This window comes from Zeugodacus cucurbitae, chromosome 4, assembly GCF_028554725.1.
Source record: "Zeugodacus cucurbitae isolate PBARC_wt_2022May chromosome 4, idZeuCucr1.2, whole genome shotgun sequence".
Taxonomy (NCBI): domain Eukaryota; kingdom Metazoa; phylum Arthropoda; class Insecta; order Diptera; family Tephritidae; genus Zeugodacus; species Zeugodacus cucurbitae.
In genome coordinates, this window is record NC_071669.1 from 51086501 (window position 1) to 51100831 (window position 14331).

The following is a 14331-nucleotide window of genomic DNA, read 5'->3' on the forward strand; positions in this document are numbered from 1 at the left end:
ATAATTAGTTTGTTTTTTCAAAAACCGTAGCTTAAAATTCTTGCTTCTTTAAAGCAAATTCATCAATTCATTAATTTCAATTACAAAAAATTACAATAACAACACAAACTTAATATGATAACATACTAATTTTATTTTCATTTTGCCAATTTATATCCTTTTTATCTACTGACACCACTACCACCAACGCACAGGAGCCAGTTGCGCATACACCCTCACCGAAATATAATTCATACACGAACGTGAATCGGTTGTCTTATCATCAATATGATGTAAGAATTTTACGATTGTTGAACATTTTATTATTTGCAGAAGAGTGTAGAGAGTACAACAGAGATCTATTGACTACGAGTACTAAGTGATGTATCCAAATATATAGCTTTATGATAGACAGATTCTATCCAAAATAAGGTATATGTGGATATTTTGTCACCCCAGGCCCAATTCTGAACGGAGTGAAGTCTAAAATCGGGTATATTTTTTCTTCCAAATACATATAAATATTATTTTGTGAGGGAAATTTGAACATTTTCTTGGTCTATAAACTTAAGCGAGACACATTTTTAAATTAATTAATTAAACAAAGGTCTAAATGCATGATTCTTGTCTTATATTGTGATATATAGATATATTTTAATACAGAGTTCGTATAAGTTATAAGTTAACAAATGGGATTGAGAAGAGAGAACGACAGTAAGGCTTCTAGGTATTTCATTATCCTAATTATTGCGGTGTCCTCAGAGGCAAGAAGATACTACCTTCGAAGATTTAAGGTTTCATAGCATATTTGGGAAATTTTTTGGCACCAAAGCCATAAAATATCATTTATCAGTATCAGTATCAGCCTGGTCCATCTGGTTTTAAAAAATCTTTATTTTTAGAAGTTGTATTGTATACTTTTCCGAGTAAAAAAATTGCATTCTCCGATTTTCGAATTCGAAATATTTGCTTTCGAAGTTTGCAAAAAAGTTATATCAGCTTAAAGGAAAAATTTTATACAGCATCCAATTAAGAAGAGAATGTAGATTTTTTCCATATTTCAGATTTTTTAGTAACTATATCCTGTAATTAATAATTATTATTTTATAAAAGCATTTTTTCGAACTTCGAAACCAAATATTTCGATTTGTCTTCGCAATTTTTTTTTAATTTTTTCTGAATCTCACGGAAAAAAATCATTTTGGTCCAATACACAGAAAAAAAGTCCATTTCGCCGTATAGTGTTATTGGTTGGGCGGTTTTTACTATTTTTGGTGTATGCCAAAAAAGCTTTATGTAAGTTTAACCCTTCTGCACAAATTGGGTCAAAATGACCCAAATTTAAGAAACAAACGCGTATTATCATGCCTTAGGATGGCTAATTGCTTATAAAACCATTTTGATATCCTCAGTCTGAGTCTTATGATTAGTTGTAGGTACACATTTTTTTCCCGGACGAGCTAGTTTTTTTACATAATTTTTTAAAAACTTTTCGTACGCGTATACAATTTGTAGGTCATTTTGACCACCAAGAAAATTTATGCTCAAATGTGACTAAACAGAAAAAGCGTGCTAGTGCTTCCTCATTCGGCAGAGACTAGGGATGATCAGAAAAAAAACCAGAAATAATACATCACTATAATGCGACTAAAGCAGGTGTTGATGCGCTGGACCAATTAGTAGCAACGTACACATGTAAACGCCAAACGAAACGATGGCCAGTTGCACTCTTTTCCAATATGGTCGATGTTTCGGGATATAACGCATATGTTATATGGACCGAACTTAATCCCGAATGGAACAGAACTAAAAACTTTAAGCGGCGATTATTTTTAGTAGACTTGGCCACATCTTTGGTAACCCCGCACATTGCACGCCAAAAGCGAATGCCCTATGGTCCTTCTGCAAAAAGAGTTGTGGAAAACATCCAGGAAGCAGTCGCAGCAGACACTCCCAGTTTATCCACGGTCGTGCAGCCTCAAGATTCTCTTTTATGCTTCTTGGGTAAGAGACAAAGGTGTTTTTATTGTCCACATACTAAAAACTCCAACAAGCATTCAGTTCGTTGCGATAAATGCTTGAAATTTATATGCAAACAACATAGTGTAAAGGCATTTATGTGTATAAATTGTCAGAATTGATGTATTTTTTACTGACTCCTATTGAAAACAGTTTTGAATTTGTTAATTTTATGTTTGAATAATAAAAAAAATGAGTTTGCCATTATAATTTTACCATACTGACGTGTTTTTGCTATTGGGTCATATTGACCCACAAATTGTTTATGAGGGGTACAATCTCAATTTGTGCAGAAGGGTTAAATATTCCTCATAACCGCTAATGACTTCTGAAAACTGAAAAAGGTAGACATTTTCTCGTACTTTGTTTCTTCTTTCCATGTGGCTGTAGTTAGTCTATAATTATAGATTTGTCGACTATCTTGACATATCAAGGACTACTCCGATATAACGATACATTTTATTTCGCCGGAGGATTCTTATAAATCGCTCATCTTGAATCATCGAGTTTTTCGGTTCTAGAATCACACCCTCTTCATTAACATACCCTATGTGGTAGCAAATAAGCTAACTAACTCCGCTTCGGCGCCAATCACTGTAGTATACATATATGAAGAATTTCAGACTAAGCTCACTGCAAGAGTCACGCGAATTTTGGGTTCGTACAGACACAATGTCAACAACGTCCCATTTACCAAAAAATATTATATTTCAAATGCTTATGAAACTGCATACAAACATTCTGGCATAAATCTTCCACGCTTTAACCGGCGAATTCGGTGACATTACCTTATGTAAATTCAAGTGTACGGGCATGCAGCGCCAGAACTAGGTTGGGCTGGGTGTGTTCAAGGAAATGTTGAAATTTGTGCCGAATTAACACATTTCCATGGACGCCGCAAAGTGGGTTGGGCGAAGTCAAATTATGTTTGTATGTACGCTTAGCGCAAGAGGAAATGAACTCATAACTTCGTATTAGGAGTTTTGTAAGCGATGCGGTCATTGTGCTCGTAGTCAAAGGAGATCTCAATGTTTGTATATATGCTTTGTAAATTTCGATATATGTATATATGTATATTTACCGTTAACTCAAACTACAACTAACAGTAACTTATTTGTTATGTAAATTTTGCACTAAAATCACCGATTATTTATCACAACAACAAAAACACACCAACAACGTATCTACAAATGTTCCCACACCTGATTAACCCTGTGGTCTTACGAAATCTAAACTAACACATTGACTTGACTTTTGGTAATAGCAACGCTCCCCCGGCTCGGACCAGGATAGTCCGCATGTGGGGTATCGAGAACGTGCGCCCATACCGCCTAGCATATCCACACAATCGATGAAGGTAAGTACAAGTAATTTGGGGTTTAGGTGTCGTTGCTTTTATTCTTTAAACCATTAATTTGAGTGGTAAGCTATTTTTAATTTATTTTTTAAGTTTCTTTACAATGTTTGTTATTGTTTATTGCATTTTGTTTACTTCTATTCTCCTCAAATGCCTTGCTATTTATTCCGCCCTCTTTACTTGGCAGGAATACTATCAGTCTGACCGTCCGTCCTATCCTGCTCATTATCGTCACAGTCAAACCGACCTGACCGAGTGGGAGGAGCATCAGCAGCACAATCAATTTGGCAGCACAGCAGCGCTGCATCATGCGGGTGGTCCGCGTCGCGGTGACGTCAGCGACCGTTATGCGTATCGGAATGGCAGTGCGCGTGAAAATGGTGGCGATTGGGAGGAGGCGGAACGGCCGCGACCTAGGTGAGTGTTGGAATTTTTCCTGTGTTGTTTATTGTTATAAATTGTTTTCGAAATAATATAGACGGCCCGATGGACGCTACAGCGACTCTGCCAGCACCGTCTCAACAGCTGTACTTAATCATTATTCGGGCTATCATAGACGTCCCATAAATCGGGTAAGTGTGAAGGTTAAAGAACACAATTGGAAACTTTTATATGTTTTCCGCAACATATTGCAAAGATGGTATTATAGTTTTGTTCACATAACGGTTGTTTCTAAGTCATAAAACTAAACGAGTTAGATATAGGATTATGTATATCAAAATGATCAGGGTGACGAGTACATTTGAAATCCGTATGTCTGCATGTCCGTCTTAAATGTACACTCAGATTAAAAAAATGGAAAATGGGCGTGAGGTGCCCACTTATGGGCCAAAAACCATATCTCAGAAACTATTTCACTGATTTCAATGAAATTCCTGATATTACAGATAATAATGGGCGCAATCGTTTCACAACCATGCCTACTGCCCATATAATATAATTTTGAATTCCATCCGAATTTTTCACTTTATAATATGTATATACATGAGGACCCAATGAAGATTTCGGAATAAAACTTTACACAAATACTATATTTGAGATATGACAACACTAACTGAAAAATTGTCGAAATCGGACTATAACTTTTCAAGGCCCCGTATATCGAACATGAAGAACTCAGTGCCTAAAATTAATTTTTTTTTACAGATATTATCGGTAAATCTCTCAAATATTTTAATGTAACTCAGAGGAAAACTTTTTCTTCTAATAGTGCGTCTCTGAACAAAAATTGGTTAAAATCGGGTCAGAACTTCTCTTAGCATCCATAAATCTACTTATAGGTTTTTCAAAAATACCGTGTACTTTAACTTTGAAAATCGGTTAATATGTGAAATGTCTTAGTCAACTTAAGTGAGCGTTTAGTCTTGGATATATGTACCCTGGTGGTGAAAATTAATGAAATCAGTTCAGGAATTACTTATAGTAAGTATAAAATGTTCGGTCGCACCCGAACTTAGCCCTCCCTTACTTGTTTTATTTAAGAATTAATGCCTTAATATCATACTGAGGATTCAGGGGGAAGCTATAACATTTTGAGAACAGCAAAGACTCAGAAACCCTACATTTCTTTTGGGCTACAAGGGATATGGAGCTATCGTGATTTGCTTTGAAAATTATTACTTTTACTGAACTATTTTTCTAATAAACAAAAAATCTCTTTTCATATTTCCAGAGTTCAAATTTGCTATCAGCAACGCTGTGTCTTGTCAAAGAGCTGGACTACCCGAGTCTGGAGGTGGTGGAACATGCCGTGCGTTGTCGCATCGATGAGCTCTCCGCCGATTGATGATGAACGCGCCGCATGCCATCCTACTGAGGGATGCGGCGGCCACCGTGAAGCGCAGTACTAGCCACCGGCCAGTGGCGCTTCGAAACAAAGCAACAATAACAACAAAGCAAAAATGAAAAACAAAAACGAAAGAACTGAAATGGTGTGGACCATCAAGTTGACGACGACGATAGCGAAGCGATAAAAGAGACAACGGTGTTGGACTGTAAATACTCACAAACTGTTGATGGGAATGATGCCAGAAATCGGCTACGAATATTAATTTAATTTAACAAATTTCTTGCGTTTAACTAAACTTAAGTAATTTTACTCGATCTGGTTTGATATTTTTTTGTAACTTACGGTGTTTAACTCGTATAAAAATGCAATGTAATTAGAGAAATTCCTTAATTTCTAACAAAATTAGTATTTATGATTAAAATAGTTGACTTTTACAAAGTGTAGGTGCAATGATAAAGTTTATGGAATTACTAAGCGAAATGGCTAAGAAATTCGCTGCCGAAATTTATGTACAATAATAACGGTGAAATGCAAAATGAAAATAAGGTTTTAACATGAGAGCTGCAGTAAGAGAGTATGAAAATATAAAAAAATGCAATTGAAACAGACTTGCCAATCAAACAAACCGATACACATACAAATACACTTAAATAGTATAAAATAATAATTTTTATATAAATTAATATTTTATTTGAAATTAAATAAATAAAAAATGTATGAAATAATAGACAAATTTGCCAATGGAATTCAACGAAATTTTGAAAACCAACAATAAAAGAAAAAAAAAAACAACAAAAAATAAATAACAAAGAAGAAAAAAATTATATTATATATATCTGTATGTATATAATCGCATGTGAAATAGTAAATATGTATAAATAGGCGTTTGCTAAAAATTTAACAAAAAATGAAATTGTGTGTATTTTGATATTATACAATTTAAGCAAAAATATTTACATACATATAGTAATGAAGAAACAGCATTTTCGCGGAGAAAACGAACAAAAATAAATAGAATAATTAAAAGAGTTAATATTAATAATAAAATATTACATATACACATATGCATGTATTTGAGTTGCATTGTTTTATGTTGCTTAATAATGCTTAGTATACAAAAGACATGATATGAGTAAACGCTTTGCTGTATTTTATTGTACTTAAACAAATTGTTATTGAAGACGCACACATCACAAAAGTGAAAGAAGTTAATCCCGACTTTGTTTGAGATTTGCGAAATCTCATTGTTAAGCTGTATTAAAAAAGAAAATCTGTTCGTCACATTTTGTTTCGTTTTTTTTTGCCACAAAAGACATTACTAAATTTTAACAAAGAAAATATTTTATTTAAAAACATATATACATACTTTAAAATGTAACGCTTATGACCTCTTGCTAACGTCCTTTTTATGTTTAGATATAACTGAGAAGATTTTTTGTAAACTAACGGCTTCCGATGAGTTGTCAAAATGTAAACAAGTAATAAAAAGAAATTTATTAACATAGAAGAATGTTTTATTATTAATATTTATTTTATGAAAAACTTGAAAAAAAAAAAAACTCGAAAAGCTCGATGTTTCGACCAAATATATATATATATATACGAGGATAGTTACTAACAAAAATGGTTCCATTACGTTGAATGGATACCCTAGATGAACTAGTGAATGGAAATCTTTAGTAAATCTAATCGAGATTCCTCATTTCGTGTTTCTGTTGAGTTTTACTCATTTCGAAGTAAACGGTTTTCTCTTCCCCCTTTTTTTATGTAAGCGGAAACATGATCAACATCGGTAAACTCATACACATTCTGTACGACGCCATAGACAGCTGCATGGCAAGAAAACTCGCTGGAAGGATCTACCGGAGTGTTAAACTGCGGAGGTTATGTGCAAAGCGGTAGATCAAAAATATACCAGGTCCCTACTGGAGATCGATAGAAAGGGCTGTAGGACCATGGTTGGCATTCTTACCGGTCACAGCCTAGTAGCGGCACATGTCAATAAGATGGGGCTGTCAGATCGGGAGGAATGCAGAAAATGTCAAGAGCGTGGCACCAAGAAAACAGTGGAGCATCTCTTATGCGTTTGTCCTGCGTTAGCGAGACATCGTTTTAGGTACTTAGGGGCCCCACAATACGATAAGTTAGAGGATATATCGTTAGTGAAGCCTCATAAACTATTAAAATTCATGTCAGGTGCAGGCATCCTGAACGATGACTACTACTCAGTAGATTAGTAGAAATTCCGTGAAAATACTTCAAAAAATTGCTAACATCACTATCTACATGGCCATACGAGTTTGTTTATTTTAATATTTATTATCCTTAAGTAAACCTCGCTGAACTTGGAAACCACTAAGATTCATGTTTTCCATGATTTTGACTTTTATTGGAGATTATAGATAGTTGATATGTAATTTATCTGCCCTCTGGAACAGATCATAATTCGACCTATTAGAATGGTTTACTATGAGGCTATTTTTCGTACCAGACATGAAATACTAAACATATGTACATAGAGTTCCGCTAGCTTAGTGCGGAAACGGCTGTAAACAGATAGTTTGTTCAATTATCAGTATCCATTCATCGGAAATTTTAAATATCCAAACTTTCATTAAAATCATCCGATGATTTGACCATTGAATTATATTCGAACTTCTGCTTACTATTATTTCTATCATTTGTACTCCATTGTTGAATTGTCTTCCATGTATTTTTGTTTCTCTTTTCTGGATTTCTCTAATCTTTATACCTACTACAATAGCATCCGATAACGTTTATCGTCTTAAAAGAGTTTAGCTCTAACAATTTTAATAGTATTCTTTTTAGTACCCAGCAAGCCGCGGCTATCCGAAACTCCCATACATTTAAACACACGAATATCGGGTAGTTTTGACAATTCATCCTTAAGAATCCCATTGGAACTTTAACAGAAACCTCTGGTAGCACCCTCTGGTAATTAACGCATGATTTATACGTTAGAAAGGTAGAAAGGAGCCATTTAATGCTTGGTATCAGTCGCATCAACCACCGTCATAACATATTTAACGGTAATATGTTCAAAGTGTATGTTTTTCATACGTTCTATTTCATTTGACACACCTTGTGCTCCTCAATGATTCAGCAAAAAGGTTTGAGAATTGACTAACTGTTATAGTAAACATAAAATTATAGCATCCAAAGTATTACAGTGATTCCAAGGTATATAATTTTTTAATTATAATAATTTTCCTATATTTTTATTTTATTTATTAGTTTTTTTCAATATAATGGGTGGTAACCCAATTCCCTTTATAGCGTATATCTGTCACGAAAAAAGTGGCCATGCCAATCAATAAGACCTTCCTGAACGTTTCCAACTTTTAGATATCTAATCTTACTCTTGTAGACTTTTTTTCGCATAAAATTAATTAGTATGGTATGACTTAGAAATAATTGAAACTGTGGTAATCCCGTTGATCGGATCAGATTCTTTGAGTTTGATTACCAGATTGTATAATGGATCAGGAGCGTTCGGGTCCACTATGACGAATGGCATAGCCTGATGTTTTGTAGTCATGTCTAAAACAATGATATGAAGAAGTTCAAACTCATTTATTTAATTTTAGAAGGCCATTAGAAACGTAGGTCAGGAACAATATTTTGAATTATAACTAATTTGCGTTTCTACTTCATCTTTGATAAAGATTATTGGGATTCTTATTGGGCACTGAACAAAACTAAGGAATTTCAGCAATGTTGTTGAAGTTATATCTCCCAATATGGTAAACAATAAATCATTCAGTTCTTCCAATTCAGTTCTTCCAATTCTTCTCAAACTCGATTTTTGAGATATGATTGGGATGTTTCAGCGATTTTTCGTATGCTTGGAAAACGATGGCCCTTTAAGGTTCTCTTTATTTTTTGAAATAGGAAATAGTCACACGGATTGAATATGGAGGCTGGGGAATCGTTACAGTATTGTTTTTGACCAATAATTCACGAACAAGCAACGAAGTGTGAGCTATATGAGCACAAAAACACCTACTTCTGTTCAAAATGAAACCAAATTTGATTTTAGTTTTTTTTTAATCATGTATGTATATTTAATTATAATTATTTATGATGTTTCTGGTTTAATGGGATTTATGTATGCATATATGTGTCCCCATAGTTATATAGGTATGTACATATATATCTGAAACACACATATATACATACATCTACGGCACTATATGCATAGAGATGGTATTCATACTGTACATATGCCCTTATACATAGTCACCTTAGAGACAACTAATTAGTAGAATGTATTTTCTGTTTTGTTTATAGATTTTTATTATTTCTAATATTTTGACTTTCAAATACAATAAGTACATAAACAATAAAATGCAATCTAATTGGGGTTTCCGATACAGTAAATATGTATATTATTTTCATTTTATTATAGTTTTTTTTTATGGCATAAAACACACTTATATACGCCAGAATTGAGTTACTTATATGTGTATATATATGTAAAGGTATGTATATCAGTAGTTATAATATTTAACAATTTAATTTCAATTTAATGAGTGCAGTTTTTCAAGAGTATTTCATGTACAACATAGTAATTTTGACTTTTTGTGCAGATTTAATACATATAGACATATAAATATAATTCAATAATAATAATAAATAAAGAAATAATATTGCTTTTAAATAAAAAAACTGTGCTAAAATGTGAATTTTTAAGTGCTGTGTGCAAATTTCTTAAAAAATATTTAATTATTAAATATTAAAAATATTAGAAATAAGTAAATTTAATAAACAATTATCATTTAATAATAATGAATTATCAATTTTACTATAAAAAAATAATATTATAATTCTATAATTAAATTACATTAACCAAAATATTTTTCTTATTTATTTAATTAATTATTTTTTTTTATATTGCACATTCTTCCCTCCATTTTATATATTTACATGTGCACTTTTGTAATTGCGTATATATGTTTATTGCTATTTAGTATCTTATTTGTTTTAGATAATTTTGCGATCTTAATATCAAAGCCATTAATTAAAATAATTAATATACATTTAACAAATAAAATAAAATAAAATAAAATAAAATAAAATAAAATAAAATAAAATAAAATAAAATAAAATAAAATAAAATAAAATAAAATAAAATAAAATAAAATAAAATAAAATAAAATAAAATAAAATTAAAATAAATAAAATAAAATAAAATAAAATAAAATAAAATTAAAATAAATAAAATAAAATAAAATAAAATAAAATAAAATAAAATAAAATAAAATAAAATAAAATAAAATAAAATAAAATAAAATGAAATTAAATAAAATAAAATAAAATAAATTAAAATAAAATAAAATAAAATAAAATAAAATAAAATAAAATAAAATAAAATAAAATGAAATAAAATAAAATAAAATTAAATTAAATTAAATTAAATTAAATTAAATTAAATTAAATAAAATAAAATAAAATAAAATAAAATAAAATAAAATAAATAAAACAAAATAAAATAAAATAAAATAAAATAAAATAAAATAAAATAAAATAAAATAAAATAAAATAAAATAAAATAAAATAAAATAAAATAAAATAAAATAAAATAAAATAAAATAAAATAAAATAAAATAAAATAAAATAAAATAAAATAAAATAAAATAAAATAAAATAAAATAAAATAAAATAAAATAAAATAAAATAAAATAAAATGAAATGAAATGAAATGAAATGAAATGAAATGAAATAAAATAAAATAAAATAAAATAAAATAAAATAAAATAAAATAAAATAAAATAAAATAAAATAAAATAAAATAAAATAAAATAAAATAAAATAAAATAAAAAAAAGCTTTGTTTTTCTATTTTATTTCAAGAAATTTTTATTTGCAGATTAGATATTTAATTTTTACTTAATCATATTTATTAGACAATAATTTAAAAATTAATTTATTTATTGTAAATTAAATTATAATAGTTCGATAAACTCAATTTATTTTAAAATTATAAACACAATTTGTTAAACAATATTAGTTTAAAACAAAAATAGTTTTAAAAGATGTTAATGATTTTATTAAAAAAAAAATATTTCATATAAATATAAGCAATTATTTTGAAAATAATTTATAATTTAATAATTTAACAATAATTTATTTAATATTTTTTTATCGAAAAATAATATTTACATAACCTCAATTTTTTTTTGACACAATAATTTTTGCAGCAATTATTTTCTTAAATATAATTTTCATAGCTTAAATTGAGCTAGCGATATTGGCTAAACAAAAATTAAGTTTTCAAAATTATAAATTATTTTTTGTACTATGTTGAAATAAATATTATTTATAACAAGCGCAGGTAACTTTAATTATTTGCTTAGGTACTTAACGTTTTTCATGCACATTATGTATGTGTAGGTATGTGTGTTTGAATATTTTTTAGAACACTATAACTTCGATTTTTATTTATTTATGAATATTTAGTGAAAACTTAAATTTAATATTATAATTATTAGTAAGAAATAAAATTACTAAAGTAATTGTATGAATTATTAAAAATAAATAAAAATAATATTTAAATATATTATAAATTTTCGAAAAACAAAAATTGGTTAAATTAAAAAGCAAATCGGATTATTATTGCCCTTAATTTTTTTTCTGATTTTTCGCGAAAATTTTAATTTAGTATATTTTTTTATGCGTTAAAGTTACCATATCTTTATAATCAACAAGTAAGCATTTTTTTATTAAAAGAAAATTATTTTAAAAAAATTTAAAATTAAAATATTTTTTTTATTTTTTTATAAATTTGTATATTTTTATTTATTTATCTCTTTTGTAATTGCATTTTTCAGCTGGTGCTTAAACTCCAGCTCCCTAACTGCAGGCGGGGGTTTGTAGTATGTGTTGCTGGTGGTGGGCGATGATGCTGCATTTCTGGTGCGTGCTGGTGGTTATGGTGCTCTAAATAATAACACATTTACTTTTGCAGTGATGCAGTGCTTCGTTTAAATATTAATATTACATTTGCTATACATATTTATATAAGTGTGAATATGTAAATGTATTTTTTTTTTAATTTTTATTTTACTCAAATAACAGTCCCAAGCGTATTCCATAAGTTAGCTCAACTTTTACTCAATGCACAGTGTGTAATTTTGGCATTTTTGTTTAAATATTTCAAATTTTTTTCACAAATATTTGTATATATAAGTGCATGTATTTTTGTACATATATATATAATAGTTTATTAATAATTTCAAAATACACACACTTTTACATGAATGGAATATAATTACAGATAAACAGCATTTAATAGTTGCATTTAATTAAATAATTTGCTACTTTGCTACGGTTCAATGCACCTTACAACACTCACACTCGGCAAGTGCCAGTGCATACAGTTGTAAGTTATTTATACCGTTAGACTAGTTGTAATTGACAACGAGGTTGGGGATTTATGTATCTTCATTCCACAATTTTAGCTTCCACTTAAGTAGTTCTTTGGTTAATATTCAGCTTACATACATATTTATTTCTTATTTTTTGTTGTTGTTGTTGTTGTAAATATGTGTGCATATAGTTGTAAGTAATGTATAACATTAGATATATGTATTTATATAGTATATATGTAGTATGCAAACGAAACAGTGATTAAAGTGTCTCAGGCGTACAATAACAACAACAATTAAAAACAGTTAATTTAAAATGATCTCATTAATACTTAACAATGTGTTTACAGCGCGCATTAATATGTAATATAGTATGTATTTAAGTGTATAATGTGAGTATGTATGCGCTGCGCAAGCGCGAACAACATTATTTGTTTTTGTTTTTTTATTTTGCTTTGATATGCTTTTACCTTAAAGATAGTTCTTGGTCGTTATAGTAGAGTTTGCTAAATAATAGTTTTTAATTTTTGTCTTTTTTTATTATAATCAGTTTTTTTTTTGTTGCTTTGTGTTACCTAATTTTCGTTAATTGAACTATGTCATCGCCTAAGTTGCAACGCCTACAGCTCTGAGTGTCTTTAGAACTGCTAGTTGCGCCATTGGCCTAGTTAACTGTACATATTATTTATGTAACTGTAATTGCACAGTCAGTTACTCAAGTGAGCTCAGCGTTGTCAGTTCCACAATTCGTTTACAAATCGTCACCTAATCGATGTATTTCATCCAGCATAAAGTCGACATCCTGTTCGGTCACAGCGGCCGATGAGACAATCGAACGGAAGAAATTTGGACGTCGATCGTCTGGCTGGTAGCCGACCATCAGTGAACCCTTCTGCATCATGCGTCCCTTGATGATGGGGCAGAGCTGTGGGAGGAAAGAGATAAAAAAGAATAAAATCAAATATTTCTAACCTCAAATATTATACATTTGGTCTCAAAATAATACTCATACGACATGGTGTCCGTTGAAAGATCAGTTACACGGGAACACAGAATAAATTTATGGGTTCTCATGTCACTGTATATTTCTTATTAAATGAAAATATCAATGGTAAGAACTTCGTGGGTTGGCTAAAGGTCTACTCGGACCATCTTATGATTATTAAAGTCCAGGTTTTATCACATAAAATTCCAAAGAGTTAAATATTGGGATCGACAGGAGTTCAGCAAAATATATAATTTTGATCAAGTAGAGATCATTATACGTCATAAAGAAGCCATTCTCAATAAGATTTTATGATGAACTGAACTGTTGGATTGTTTCTTACCAGAAAGGACTGAAAGAGGGCTCGACGGTTTGAGGCAAAAAAATAAATTCAACATCTACGAGTTTTAAAACAACTTTAGTTCTATCGGAGTCCTTAAAACTATATTTATCTATCTCGATTCGGCTTCAAAGCTTTGCTAGGATGTTTAAAGTCAAGGTTTAGCATTTTAATGAACCTTAGATATAATCAAAAACTAATTTGAACTTCCAGAAGAAGAAATATCTGTATACCTTGGAACAATTAGAGATTGTAACTGGTTCTTGTTGGTAGGAGCAGCCAGAAAATCACTTATTTCTCTTCAGAATGAAGTCTATAGGCTTAAGAGCTGCCGTCAACTTCAAAATGTAATTGGCTTATATATAGATGAGACTTTTAGAAAAAGATTTAATTAGAATATAAATGATAGATTGGAGTACCGTGGATAACATTATACATATCCCTTAGGCTCGACCTTGTACAGAATATTTTCCAA

The 14331-nt window shown here is 29.9% G+C and overlaps 2 protein-coding genes and 1 long non-coding RNA gene across 29 annotated transcripts in view; 2 read left to right on the top strand and 1 right to left on the bottom strand.

Moving 5' to 3' along the window:
• The window catches only part of LOC105210443 (adenylate cyclase, terminal-differentiation specific), a 30155-nt gene extending 24041 nt beyond the window's left edge, over positions 1-6114 (top strand). For 13 of the 21 annotated variants that reach the window (XM_029039150.2, XM_011181409.3, XM_054228962.1 and 10 more), the window contains 5 exons: positions 195-272; positions 3263-3355; positions 3543-3772; positions 3834-3927; positions 5028-6114. In XM_029039150.2, coding sequence (XP_028894983.2) covers positions 195-272; positions 3263-3355; positions 3543-3772; positions 3834-3927; positions 5028-5141 — 609 coding nt within the window. In that variant the 3' untranslated portion in view covers positions 5142-6114. The remainder of the gene's footprint in view (positions 1-194; positions 273-3262; positions 3356-3542; positions 3773-3833; positions 3928-5027) is intronic. The other 8 variants (XM_054228963.1, XM_054228968.1, XM_054228961.1 and 5 more) reach the window with 4 other exon arrangements.
• Positions 279-2920, top strand: LOC128921390 (uncharacterized). The gene is made up of 2 exons (XR_008470851.1): positions 279-837; positions 986-2920. It is a non-coding gene; the product is annotated as an uncharacterized LOC128921390 (long non-coding RNA).
• A 6377-nt stretch (positions 6115-12491) lies between the features above and the next one.
• LOC105210440 (glutamate decarboxylase) overlaps positions 12492-14331 on the bottom strand; it is a 37716-nt gene continuing 35876 nt past the window's right edge. For all 7 annotated transcript variants that reach the window (XM_011181406.3, XM_011181405.3, XM_029039170.2 and 4 more), the window contains exon 8: positions 12492-13456. In XM_011181406.3, the coding sequence (XP_011179708.1) occupies positions 13283-13456 (174 nt within the window). In that variant the 3' untranslated portion in view covers positions 12492-13282. The remainder of the gene's footprint in view (positions 13457-14331) is intronic.